Here is a 14,178-nt window from a genome sequence, read left to right on the forward strand (position 1 = left end):
TGGCAACCAATTTGAAAACAAGAGCTTTTAGGCGGCATTTAGCCGATAAAAATTCGTTGAATCCTCCCCATTCCAAGTCATCCAAAAGTCCAATCCAAGCCACACTTCGGAAAGGAGGCCTGGCGCCTCAGCGCACATTTCCCGTGCCTGTTTCATTTTGCTTCGTCTGTGTGGTCGTTCGTAGCGTGTTATCGTCTTCATTATGTCTAAGGGAAACCGTGTTGGTCCATCGGCTGTTGTGAGAAGGAGTAAGAGAAAAAAGCGTTCAGGTTTTCTTGGAACACCCAAATGGAGGAAAGACGAGGAGAGAAAACGGCCGAAATCGACAACTGAAATCACCTTTGTTGCTGATTGTGATGTCGGAAGCGACAGTGATTGTTCAGATAAACCCCTTCCTGTAAAGTCTTCATCAAAACGAAAAATATAGGACATTGAATCGTCCTCCTCCGGACATGGGCAGTCTAGAAGATTTAATTCAAAGAGTTCATGCATTCAGCGGAAATTGAATATTCAGGTTAGCAATTAAAACCATTAGGGGATGTTTTAGCTACTCACAGTTTCAGTCGGTTGAATTTATTATTGTTTGAGTTGGAAATTTTACACTAGATTTTATTGCTAAAATATTCCTATTGAGATAAAAATAAGATAAAGAGAGGCATAATATTGTCCCTCAAATTCAGTGCTCTACAAAAGGACTGGGAAACCAATTGTAACAAGGGCCACCACTTGATCCTGTTTTGTAGAACACTTGAAGCAGTGTACCACTGCTTATCAGATGAAAAGCTTTTGAGAGGTGTCTGCCAGGACACACTCAAAACCCAAATGAATGTATCAATTTGTTTGGATCATGCCCTAAGCATAAGTGTTTGGAAGAAAGCGCGAGAAGTGCTCTCTGCAACATTGCATTTCTGCTCTGGTACAAAAGCCAAGCACAGGGCATGGAACTTCTGGAATGGGGAGTACAAACTAGTATGCCAGCCAGAAAAGAGACATCAAAGAGTAAGAAAGCTGAAAAAAGATCACAGAGCTATTCAAAAGAAAAAGACGAGCTACAAAGAAGGTCTCTGTGAGGACGAGGAAGCCGTATTCAAGGGGAAGGGGCCACATAGGCTGGCGCCTTCTAATCAGCAAATGGACAGTGAATGACTCACATATCACATTTTTTTTATTTACTTCTTAAGACAGCATCTTATCAGAAACTACAGTGCTTCTAATGATGTTGATAAAAAATTTTACTTTGACATTGGACACTTTTACTTCAATTTCTCAAAACTAGTTTTTCGTGAGGGGAACTGCCCCGGCTAATATTTGCAAGAGTTTTGAGCTATTGACTTCATTTTTCAGCAGATGTTCCTTGTATTTATATCTACAGGATGAGTGATTTATTTTTGGCCTACCTATATTAATTATGAATGGTAAAAATTACACCAAAACTGTAAGTTTCCTGGTTACCATGCAACATGATTGACATTTTATGAATTCCAAATCACTCATCCACATTTTGACTATAGGTAACAACTGGAATTTGTTTTTCAATTACTTTTATGCATTCTCCTATGAAATTGGGGCAGCAGAGTATGTGATATGCAGTACTGTAAGTACTCTGTTAATTATTACCAGGAGAATGATTGACAGGTGGACAACTGATGCATTTTCAGAAACCTCAGGTTGTCATTGTTCTGGGCCAGTGCTCTTTATTTTGTTCTAGTGAATTATATTTGGTTGATTTGACATCGTATATTGTACCCAAATTGTACGAAAATCTGACTGTAATCCCGCCTTAATGCTTTCAAAGCAATACAGAACTCAGTGGCCTCAATTTAAACTAGTTCCAGTCGCAGACTTAACTTAGGAGGAGTTTGACTGTAGAAGTGTAGAGACGTATAGCTAGCGGATTTGACCAGTTGTTTGCTATTTTTTCGTGGACTTCACAGAGTACACAAACATATTTCCTTTAATTTTTGTAGGCCACTTAAAATAAGACGATTGCCACTTATGACGTTTGCGTCCTCTTCTAAAGATGGCACTGTTGTTAAGTTGCTTTAGTTTCCAACTGAAATATAAAAAAAAGTAAATTAAGCAAACATAAGCAAGTCTATTTGGTTAAAATATCACATGAGTCAAATGCAAGATGTCAAGACTTACCTATCATCTTACAAGTATTATCGATAAAGTAGAATCCTGAGATACAAGAGCATTCACCATCCACACAAACAGCATTCAGCGGACATGTGTTACACACAGACTCTGTAAAAGGGAAAACAACAGTTTTGTAAACGATAGGAGAGGGAAATTTTCTATCGTTTACAATCTCCAAACACGTACACTCTGACGTCTTTGTAATTTATCTCAGACCTGGTGCAAGTTTAATGCTCGCCAGGGATTCAATAAAAATCTCACCAGGGTAAATAAAAAATTCAACAAAGGTCTCTCCTGACACCCCTCTCCCGCAGCCACCAAAAAAGTGCCCACCCTAGTTAATGCAAGTCCGCAAAATTAAAACGTGAAACTGACATTAACATACTCATTTTGATTAAATTAGTTCGGCAATTCAGTCAGTCGGCCAGTCAGCCAGCCAGCCAGTCAGTCAATAAATATGTCAGTCGGTCGGTCGGTCGGTCGGTCGGTCGGTCGGTCGGTCGGTCGGTCGGTCGGTCGGTCGGTCGGTCGGTCGGTCGGTCGGTCGGTCGGTCGGTCGGTCGGTCAGTCAGTCAGTCAGTCAGTCAGAAAAGCAAATAAAAGAATCACACACAATCGCACATATCACATGCCCTACTCGCGCGCGTAGACACGCATACACAATACCTGGTTTACAATCTCCTTTAAATCCACTGCCCCTGTAACCCGTTCTACATTTGCAATGACCATTGAAGCATATTGCGTGAACGTCACAATCCATGCATTTGTCTCCTGGAAAGAGCAGAAGTCAAAGTAAAAAAAAGAAACCATGTCGTGAATAAACTGCAGAATTACCATCTAACCAAGACTATTTTCTCAAGTTATACCAAGAGACACGACAAATTCCTCTTAACCCGAAAGCTTTAGTTTGACGAAAAATAATTAATCCCTGACTCATGCATGGGCTCACTTTCTTCAGACACATTATAAAATACCGTCAGTTTCCGTAACCAAATGCAGCGGAATTTCCATTTCTCTTACCTTCTGTGGGGGGGGGGGGGGGGGGGGAGTGCAGTGCTTTACATAGTACAGGAATTCCAAGGGGAGCAGCTTTTGGTTCTTGTAAGGTTCGAGGAATCGAGTATCGGAAAATGGGTATACAATGTAAGACTGTATACAGTCGTCAACGTGTCCATTAACCACGGTTGTGACTTAGTAAAAGCTAATAGAAATAAAAATGTAACAGTTTTTTGGTGCTATTTTTCCTCTCCTGGTCACGTTTCTCGCATGGGCACTTATTTGTGCTAAAGAATCATATTAGTAAGTCACTTGGTATCGAAAAACCATGAAAATCACGAAAACTTAGCGAGAGGGTCAACTTAATAAGAAAGAGCGTGTTACAATGTGACAAACGGCAAATGAAAGCTGACAAATTGGAAAAAAATAACGTTAACTGACTATTCGAGTTTCGACCTCTGAATCCATTTTCAAAAACCGCGAAATTAAGGTTACACGAACTTTTCCTGGATTTTAATATTTCCCCAATCAGTTGGTCTGATTCATAATGTTATTTTTTCTTTCTTTTGTAAACAATTGCTTGCCCTGATTATGAATTTTGTGAATAATTGCTTCAATTAAATCCGATCTTTATTTCCTATATATTACTTACGCTCACAGTATTTTCCAGCATACTGCTGGGAGCAGCTGCATTCCCGAGTGTCAGGCCCAGTTTTTCTGCATGTACCTCCGTTCTGGCAAGGGTTGGGATGACAGACATTCCGTTTGCCAGTACCTGATTAATTGCACAAAAGAGCAGACATGGAAACAATTCTTATAACATCGATTTATACAAGTGGCTCAGAAGTTTTGATATATATTTTATAACTTGCCGCCCACATCGGTGGACAAATCAGAAATTAAACATATTAAAGTTATAACAGACCACGCAATTTAGCCATATTGTCCAATTTGTCCCGTTTCGATTTCTTATGCATCTTTGTTCCTTCATAACTAAATGCAACTTATTCGAAGTACCAGTTTGTGTTGCTTTGGCTAAGCTCTGTTTGCTGGGACAAAGCGATACTTCCCGTTTAAGGTTCTTTTTGGCTACAGACACACTTGCCTCGATTCTATGTAAGGTCACTTGAAGAATATCTCGTATGACCGGAAGTGGGAAGCTGGGAGATACATTCGTCACAAGCTGCATAGAATTAAATATTTCGAGAAATAAATAGCTTTTACGGTTCGTTTGAAGAAAGTAGCTTGTTTATTTTAGTGTCGGAAATGCTCATCCCGTCTCATAGCCGTTGTTTGTTCTTACTACATCTTGATTGAATCACACAAGCAATGACTAAAAAGGCAGCTGAAAAACTAAATTCGAAAACGAGTTTGCTTGCTTGAACGACAACAAAGTAATTCGAAAATATAATTGAAGTGGAAAGACATGCCAGCCATGTCTTGACTTATTGCCACTACCCACTACTGACGTTGTCTAGAATCACTTTGGGTAGGCAACGTGAGATGAAATGAAAATCGTCTCCTTAGAAACGAGTGAGAGGCAACATCTTGACCATTTTATGTAGATTGCGCTGCTCATATAATCCCTGATGCTATAAGGTGGTACTCAGTCTCTCTAAAGGTGGGAGGCAACTTGGTGCCTCAGAGCTCAAAGTTTCTGGAATGGATAATTTTACTTATAGCTAAAAATGGTTCCGTTGTCGTAACTTGAAACTCGAACATAATACAATAAAAATACAGTGATAATAAGAGCGCCTAAAAAACCAAACTGTATTCAAATCGTTACGATGTGCAAAAGATACTTAAAAAACAAAAACAACCAAGTTGACCAAAAACCTTGTACCTGTTGTTGTATGGTTGCTGCAGTCAGGAGGCAGATAGTTTGGAGGACACTTACAGAAAGGCTTTGTTCCCACAACTATACACGTGCCGCCATTTTTACAATATTCAGGTGTGCAGATCTTGTTAGCTGAATGATTATGAAAAAAGAAATGAAGTGTTTATTCATATAAAGAAATGCATCACATACAAAAAAGGTCAAAGAAATGGGAATGGAAAAGTAAACAAATGAAAAAAAAAAAAAAAAACAAAAAAAAAAACAAAGCAAAAAACAAAACAAAAAAACGAACAAACAAACAACAGGACATTCCACATGTAGTTAATAAAAACACACCCTCTATCAACTTTTCATATATTTGTGATTTTATATTTTTGGCTCACTAACTTATGTAGGTACCCTTTCAACAAATATGTTTTAGAAAAATAAGCCGGGGAATTAATATCCCAAATGTACGACGGTTACTACTTAACTGCATGCAGAGAAGGCACTTTACAAACAAATTGAGCACAACACTGACTTAAACAGCGATTGAGAATCATTCAGATGTGTTCAGAACAAAAATCACTTACGATCACAGCTTTGGCAGAGATCTCCTGTACATTGCTCGGGACACTGACAGGAAAAAGACATTCCATCGGGATGGGGGAAGCATTTGCCACCATTTTGACATGGGTTGCTATCACACGGATTCTGTCCTGGGGAGAGTAAAGGTACCACGACAAGGACGAAGTCATGTTTTTAATTTTCTTTTCCGTTATACTTAAAACCATGTAGGGTATTCTTAATTATGCACATGCAGAAATAACCTCTGAACTAATATGTTATGGCGAAAGATTCTTTTCCAACTTCTTAAAGGGTAGGGTGTAAGTAATAAATTAAAGTAGCTCTGGCTAACTGGCTAGTTAAGACCACAGTTTAATTCACTGTAAAACAGCCGTTAACCATGTAGGGCTAGGTGGGTACTGGGTGAGATCATAAATGGACTGACAGCGACTGTTAGAGGTGCTTTTGAAAGCTTAAATCCAATATGACCCTTCAGTTAAATTGATTAACGCATTTAACATATGAATTGCGAATACTGCGCTAAATAAAGGCTTTTTATGACAGGCCTTTCAGAGAAAATGTAGTTACCCGCACTCCGTTGAGTCCTATTACAATCTTGATATCTGGGCTGAATTACATAGCAAATATCATACTAATGCATTCTTACTTGCTTCCTGGCAACCTTTTTCTGTCATTGTATAAATCTTTCCATTGTAACTAGGGCAGTAGCAGGCTCCGTTTTCCTTGCACTGTTGTGAAAGAATGGGCGGAACCCAGTGAGGATCACCTTTAGGACAGCCACATGCTACGCAGAAAGAAAAACATTGTAAGTTAAGATAATTATCAAGCTAACTTTTGCTCGTTTTTCACTCTGGAAATCGTGTTTTTTGTCTTTTTTGATTCTTAAAATGAGTCATTCCAAAAGTCTGAGTTATCAACATGTATTTTTCTCTTACAATATTAATATATTGGCCCTAGAAAAAGAAAAAAACGTAACGTGAATAAAATATTAAATAGTATTCTACGCTTAGAGCTAATATAAGGCCGGGCCCCACCCACTCTAACGCGTCTGAACACGCATACTTTCTCTCTCTAGATCTGACCTTATTTTAAAGTATCCATTGTAGTCATACCGGAGTCCATCCCACAAATCAGAAGCCGTTATGTACAGTATTACAATTAATTTATTAAGAGTAAATATTGATTTACTTACTGCAAAGAGGAGGTTTAAAACTGCCTTTGCAGTTGCAAGTAAAACTGTTTTTGTCCTGTGACGGCTGACATGTGGCACCGTTGTGACAGGGGTTAGGCACGCAAGGATTCACTGTCCCTAATTGGTAAGAATGCAAGGAATAACTATCATTATTAAAATGTAACAAGTGTTTCTTTTCCCGGCAAAACTGCATTGTTCAGTGGAAGAGAACCAGCGCCGCTTAGAATTTTGGAATGAATGCCGTTCAATCCTGACTTTTAACAGGCTTTTTTAGAAGTTAACATTTAAGATTAATTTCATGTGCTTAATACATATAAAAAATTAAGTACCCTTTAAAGGCTTTTATAAAGACCGTAGGACTGGGTGAGGCGGGCAGTAAGTCCTCTATTTTCTTTTTTCCAATGTGGTCAAGTGGCAAATGTATCTTCAAATAGCGCATTAATGTCGTGATAAATTCGGAAAATCACTATCTTGGATTTTTTGATGTTTTTATTATGCCATAATGTCATAACAAAAACTCAAATCCCCTTCCGTACCCCCCAATCTTGTCAGCTATTACGTACCGTAAGTTACAGACCGACAGGTTTTCTAATGCCTGTAAAGTATGACGTCACATTATGTGAGTGTTATCGAGCCGGCTCAAAAGCTAGTGACTCTTGGGTTTTGATTTACTTCCAGAGTATTTATCACGTGATTATAATCCGGCCTGGCGAATCGATAAAATTTATAATTGGTTATAATCGAGACCAATTGACGCCAATTAATCGATTGATATTGGAAATCGATGACCAATCGATGAAGGAAAACTTTATGACTTTCAACATGATCGATACCAATCAATGTAAGAGAGTTTTACTTGTGACTATCGATTGGTCATCGATTGCCCTATATATACCATTAGTTATCAATTAGCTTATAATTATCCATTCGTATCCATTCATAATTTTCACTTGGACAGGTCTAGCCTCCCACGCAGTCGTTCTTAGCTATAGGCTAGGCCAGGCCGGGACTATAAATAACCTTTCTGTAAAAAAGAGACATAAATTCAGCAACCAACATCTTATTGTTTACTTACTATTTGCACAGTCAGGAGGTAAGAAATCCGCTGGGCACATGCAGTGGTAAGCATCAGTACCATCCTTTACGCAAATGCCATGATTCTTACAGGGATTAGGGAAACAGACATCTACAGCTGCGTAAAAAGAGAAAAAAAGAAATCTTTAAAATGAGATAAAGGAGTTTTAATGGTAGAAGATAGAGGTAAAAGAGAAGAGAAAAGGTAAAGCAGAAAAAACGTGAGAAGAGAAAGGAAAAAAGGAGGAGAAGAAAAGAAGGAAAACGGCAAAAGAGAAAAAAGAAAGAGAAGAAAAGAGAAGACAAAGAAGAGAAGACAAGAGAAGAGAAAAGGAGAAAAAAGAACTGAAAAGAAAAACTATAATTAACATCCCTTATGCTCATGCAAGCAAGCAAAAATTAAAGGAAGCATGACGATCTTTGTTATAAGTGGCCATAGTTACTTGTTGAAGCTTAGTTCTCGGTAAAGAGTGAAGGAGTCTTGTCCTTCTCTGGGATTTCCATTCAAAATTGTTTATGTCATGAGAATGCAGCTGAGCGTCAGCTGGGAGTACAACAATTAATCACTCATATCATACTCCATGCTCCAGTTATATTGAATTCAGGTGAAGTAAAACATACCTTCGACTTCTGTAAACCAGTAACACAGGCGAATGGACAAAGATGCACTTCCACTGACGCCATGATTACATTTGGTTAAATGCAATACTCAATACATCGGTAAAACCGCAGGCGCGCAGTTAAGAAAGCCCTAAACACAACTCGATCAACCAACTACCGTTGCAGACCACTTTAATGCTATCACCGGACGTTTAATAAACGACGTTGAAATTATTCCTATGGAACTTGTGAAGTCACACGGAGACAGCATTCGTAAAGCTAGAGAGGCATATGCACTTGAACCTTATGCTCTCGAAACTTAATCTTTCATATTTGTTCTATTTATATTGACATGCAGTTAAACCTTAACTTGTAACCGTCTTCGTTTCAGTTTATCAGCCCTTCATGTTTGCACCTCGTATTTCAAATAACTATTGCAACCATTTCCATTTGCCTAGTTTGCCTAGAAGTCTGAAGTTTTCAGCTGTCTTATCAGCCTTCCATTTCTGAAAGAGTCTTAATAATTTTATTTATCATGTTAAGCTGGTTTTGTACTTCTGATCCCTCACCGCAGCGGTGGACCATTCCTGATTGTAGTGCTTCTGTGCTTGGTAATTTATACAGTTAATTGCCTTGAAAACGGCTATGAACCATTACGTTCGGAAAGTTAAAATTGGTCACGGATCAGTAAAGTCTTGATAAAGTCAAATTTAATTCAAATTTGAATATTAGTAGCAACAGGCTACTTATATTAACTAAATATTCCAACTCACTCTTACACTGACGATGTAACTGACGATAACAGTTGGTTCTGTCGAAACATGTTTTCAAGCTTACAAGTGTCGTCTTTTTCTGTTAAAATTTTAAGGTATATTGATTGATGATTAATGAATTGGAAAGAATATTGAGTACAGTCTGTAAAAAATAATCAAGCTAAAAATTTAAAGTAATTGCGAATGATTACTAGACTTTCAATTTGTTAAATTCGTATATATAGTGAAAAAATCATACGACCTGGAGCTAAGTTAATCAATCAATCAGTCGCTTGGATTCGATTGGTTTCGATTAAATTCGATCAGTCGAACAATCAATCTCGTTCGATTGGTTTTGCCATTAATATTTATGCCCATTGACTTATGGCCAACTGTGCTCCTCTCTGTGGTAACCGCTAAGTACTTTTAGGTATTTGACCTTTTTAATTCAGGTATTTTGATTTTCCCGATTTTCTGCGTCGCTGATTTACTAAAAACACTCTCGAGAGTTTCTTGACATGTGTGTTTTCTCGTATAGAGACTGAAAGGCATACCAAAATAAACAATTATAAGATATGTTGAAGGGCTAGCATGTTTGCGTTTCTAAGACAATTGCTTTCTTGCATGCTTTCATTGGCGTCAGGCAGCAAGCGGATAAATTTGAAAAACATAAACAGTTGAGCCGAAAAAAACCGTCAGCCTCACGGTCCAATGAGCGAGCTGGTCACTAATTGTCGTTAACGAACCGAGGTATCCTATTGAGAGGGTGCCGCGTTATAAACTGAAATTTTTGAAAGCAGAGCCAGTTGTCGAGACAACTTTGTGAGCTTCGTTCCGTTAAAATGCATCAAGTGAGCTTTCTAGTTACTTTGCTGCTCCTGGGCTCATGCCTGGCAAGACCGGGCAATATTGCAGATGAAATCGACGAATTATATTCAGGTATGTTTTCAAAACCTTTGCAGTAAGATTTGTTTGTGATATTGTGTAAATGGAAATAACTGGCTTGAATTCCTAGACTGTTCCTCTGATGTGACTCACGGTTACGTAAATAAACGGTTCGCAATGGCGTAACCTTTGAGCTTCTTTGCTTCTTATTAAAGTTGACAGCGCCATCGTAACCGATATTATACATACATACTGCTCAGATTTGAAAAATACGCAACTGACACTAATGTTACAATTCAATCGCTCGTGCGTGAAGATCAACAGTTCCTGATCCTCTCGACAGTCAGCAGAGCCTGCCAGGGATGTGAATATGTTTCGTATTTTTCATCCTAGAGTTCAAACACATGCGCTACGTAAAAGGGGGCCAGGGTCTTTACCAGAGGAGATGGAATTACAACGGAAAAAAACATATATCGGCCCTATATTCAAGCTATGTGCATTGAAAATAAAAATAACTTCAGCTCGTCTGTCTGTTTATAATATTCAAAGTATATGCATTGACGATAAAAATAACTTTAGTCGTCTGTCTGTTCATAATACAACTGTACAAGGAATTGGACTATTATTGACAGCAAGCGATTTAAGAATTTTAAAGACGGTCCTGATCAGATCTTTAGAATTAACCGTTAAAATTTTAACGTTCCTGCTAAACGAAATGCATGTTTCCATGTAAATGATAATTGATTTGCTGCTATGGGCGGGCTTTATATTGGGTTTCACAGTCACTAAACGGACATAGCTCGGTTTATCCCGCTGTATTCATAATCAGTGGTGAAAACTTGATTTATATGTCAAATACAACTGCTGTCACTGTGGCACATCGCACATTTATTTAAACGCAGTTTAAAACTTTAATAATCATGCTTTAATAAATATTGATTGATTGTATGCATGAGAATAACTTTTACAAAGGCGAAGCAAATTATAGATGGGAATGAATAGTAACGAGGCAGTATGTTTTTCTTGTAATGTAAACGCCGCCAGGCATCAAATTAAGCCGCCAGGCATCAAATTTTAAAAGCTCTTTGATTGTCTTGGTGCCTTTTATTATAATCACTATGGTCTTCATAAAATAGTGCAGAAAAAATGCGCTTGATTTTAAATAAAATAAGTTCCTGCGAAAGAAGGACGTGACTCTCACCACTTGACAACATGGCACCACTCGCGGGTTTATAAAAATAAAAGAAAAAAAAAATGACTTGTGGCCTTGTTTTGGTCGATGTTTAGGATACTTTTTTCTGCCGCTTTTCATGAGTTTTTGGGAAATATCTCGTTCGTTTTTAAGCAATGCAAAAACCCTATGCTCGTCCCATAAATCTGTGTTTAGAGGTGTGGTGTTAATATTTGAGTGATTTTTGGAGATTATTCGGAGGAGATAGTTTTTCTTAAGGTGGCTCGTAAGGGTTTGGTCAGAATAAGACATGCCCGTCTTTGGTATTCACAGCTATTCACATATCACAGCTATACCAATAATGTTAAGGAAAATCTTTAAGCTCAAACGTAAACAACGTTTACCAATGAACAATTTAAGGTCATAGTGACGTCAAAATATGTTTCCATGGCAACGTCATATAAGGTTAAAGATACACTATTTTGGACCTTTTGAGGCTAATAACTCAAAAACTACTCGGTGAAAGTTCTTTTTTTTTTACACATTTTTATCCAACTGATAAAATAAACATATTTGCAAATTTTGAAAGAAATCTGTCAAACGGATTCGGAGCTATGTTATTTTTGCATAATCCAACTGATAAAATAAACATATTTGCAAATTTTGAAAGAAATCTGTCAAACGGATTCGGAGCTATGTTATTTTTGCATAAATTTAAGGTGGCTCTGAACATTTTTGACAGAATTTTTTAAAAAATTGTCAAATTGTTTCTTTTGTCCTTTAGACAAAAATATATGAAAAACAAACACTTTTACCGTCTAGTTTTAGAGTTATTAGCCTCAAATGGTCAAAAATACGGTATCTTTGACCACTTTTGTAGTTGCCATGGCAACGAATTTTGACGTCACAGTGACTCCAATTTGTAGTTAGAATTTAAAGTTTAAAATTAGTAGACGGACACCAGAAAGTCGTCCCCTGACAACCTGGAGTGCTCGTACGTGGGGGTCAACTGTCTGTCGGTGTTCCAAAAATAATTTTCTTCCTTTTATTGCTTTTATTAATTACTATAAATTTCACTCAAATTTACGTTAAGTGCCCCCTTAAGAGCGGAATTCTCTATCTTTTTAGAATTTCGGGACAAAAAGGTTAAAATCGAATTTTTTTTATTACGCCAAAAAGACCCTTTGGGTGAACTATTTTTGAAAATATTATGTAAAACTTCCAGCGAGTTTTATTTTTTGAGAAAACGAGGAAAGTTTGTAATTCGAGCTTATGCTGTCTGAACGCCGAGGAAAACTAATTAATTGACAGCAATTTATATGCGCTCGTTCTCAACTTCAGAAACTTGCCTTGAGTTCATTTTGCATGAGTATTTAATCATTCCTAGGTCTTCCTTTTAAACAGAAAATCTTCCTGAAATATGTAATTGTTGACACATTTTCACCGCGTTAAAAATTCTATCGATCGCAATTTAATTTACATACCGAATTTGACCTAACTTCAGAGGGTTAGAACACCAAGGGTATACGCTTCTATCGGTAATGGGTTCTTTGGAAAGCCCTATTCGTCCTTCTTTTCATATCCAAAGCGTTAGTTTGGCCCGTAAAAAGTGAGTGCGCTAGCACGAAAAATATACAGGCATTTTTGACATGTTTCCGCCATAATTTCCGTTCTGCAATCAGCCGGGTAATGTCGAACTTAATTGTTAAAACGACTGATTAAATTTGGTTTTATGCTTCGCCGTTATCAGTTTCAATGAGTTTAATTTTTTGCAACAAAACTACAATATCTCAATTTTTAACGGAAAGGAACAGTTTTAATAAAGAAATAAAAAAAAAGCAACAAACAAGACATGCTCACCTTGCAATTGTGCCGCTGTTAATTAATGCGAGGGAAGAGAATTGTCGCTGTATGTTGTTTTCATTTCCACTGAAGCGTTTCCTTCCACTTCTCAGTTTTTAAATATAAGAATACCCTTTTACGCATATACATCTCAATTTAGACGACATTCCTGACATTTAACAAGAATCTTATCCACCAAAACGGCAAATTCGTGCTATGTGCTGTTTGACTATACTCGTCACTCATATTTCCAACACAAGTTGACGTGACGTAGGGACGGACCATTGAAATAACCGGTGGGGTGTTGACTTTTTCCAAAAAAACTGTTTCAAGTAAAAAGGGATGTGACAAAGTGCATAGTTAAAATAAATAAGGTAAAGAAAGAACCAAAACGAGAAGTAGTTGTCATCTTTTAGCGGAGGAGTTTGGGGGTGGGAGAAGGTTTCGTATTAGAAATTTTGGATTTTGTGGGGTGAAAGGGAAAAACGTTCTGATAAAGAGAGGGGAGATTCAACATACATAATCAAATCCCTCCCTGACTCAACCCCATTCAAACTGAATGGTCCCAGGAGCCCCCAAATGCCGCTTAATACAGAAAACAACTGACCAGAGAAATGAATGGCTCGTTCATTCAGTACTGATCTGTCTTGTTTTGACTTTCTCTCCTTTCAGAAATCGGTTCTCTCTCCAACGATGGCAATATGGAATCAAGCCAAAAGCAACTTAATGGTAATGAAAAATAGTCATAACATGCGTCTTTTCTTTTTACTGCGTTCTCACTAGATTTTAGTACTATTTTTGTTGCATTCTAATGTGTTCACCCTCTTTCTTCATTGTGTTTATATCATAAAAAAAACTTTCTTATATTTTAACTATTTATGTTATGCCTTTTTCGATCCAAATTGCATCACGCTTCACAAAACAGACAAAAATGAAACAACAACAATAATTAAAAAACAAAACTAATCGCCGAATGTGCTGCCACAGCCAACACATGTACCTAGCTATTTATTATAAACATAAGCCGTGGTTACACCATCCTTATTATAGGTAATCGTAAATTCCCCAGTGTTCGTAGTGATTCAACCAGATAATTTTTCAAATCGGCTACATGGCATGTGAA

The 14,178-nt window shown here is 37.5% G+C and overlaps 2 protein-coding genes across 2 annotated transcripts in view; one reads left to right on the forward strand and one right to left on the reverse strand.

The window, feature by feature from the left end:
- The window catches only part of LOC144665581 (uncharacterized), a 21,774-nt gene that overhangs the window by 813 nt on the left and 6,783 nt on the right, over window positions 1-14,178 (reverse strand). The window contains exons 11-19 of the mRNA XM_078526837.1: window positions 7,807-7,923; window positions 6,732-6,848; window positions 6,186-6,323; window positions 5,545-5,670; window positions 4,979-5,104; window positions 3,788-3,910; window positions 2,806-2,910; window positions 2,146-2,247; window positions 1,780-2,053 (exon numbers count right to left, since the gene is read on the reverse strand). Of these exons, the coding sequence (XP_078382963.1) occupies window positions 2,043-2,053; window positions 2,146-2,247; window positions 2,806-2,910; window positions 3,788-3,910; window positions 4,979-5,104; window positions 5,545-5,670; window positions 6,186-6,323; window positions 6,732-6,848; window positions 7,807-7,923 (965 nt within the window). The 3' untranslated portion in view covers window positions 1,780-2,042. The remainder of the gene's footprint in view (window positions 1-1,779; window positions 2,054-2,145; window positions 2,248-2,805; window positions 2,911-3,787; window positions 3,911-4,978; window positions 5,105-5,544; window positions 5,671-6,185; window positions 6,324-6,731; window positions 6,849-7,806; window positions 7,924-14,178) is intronic.
- Window positions 9,766-14,178, forward strand: part of LOC144665582 (uncharacterized) — a 25,991-nt gene continuing 21,578 nt past the window's right edge. Inside the window, exons 1-2 of the mRNA XM_078526838.1 lie at window positions 9,766-10,096; window positions 13,728-13,784. Of these exons, the coding sequence (XP_078382964.1) occupies window positions 10,000-10,096; window positions 13,728-13,784 (154 nt within the window). The 5' untranslated portion in view covers window positions 9,766-9,999. The remainder of the gene's footprint in view (window positions 10,097-13,727; window positions 13,785-14,178) is intronic.

The sequence above is a fragment of the Oculina patagonica genome, chromosome 9, assembly GCF_052425735.1.
Source record: "Oculina patagonica isolate OP01 chromosome 9, crgOcupat, whole genome shotgun sequence".
Classification (NCBI taxonomy): Eukaryota; Metazoa; Cnidaria; class Anthozoa; order Scleractinia; family Oculinidae; genus Oculina; species Oculina patagonica.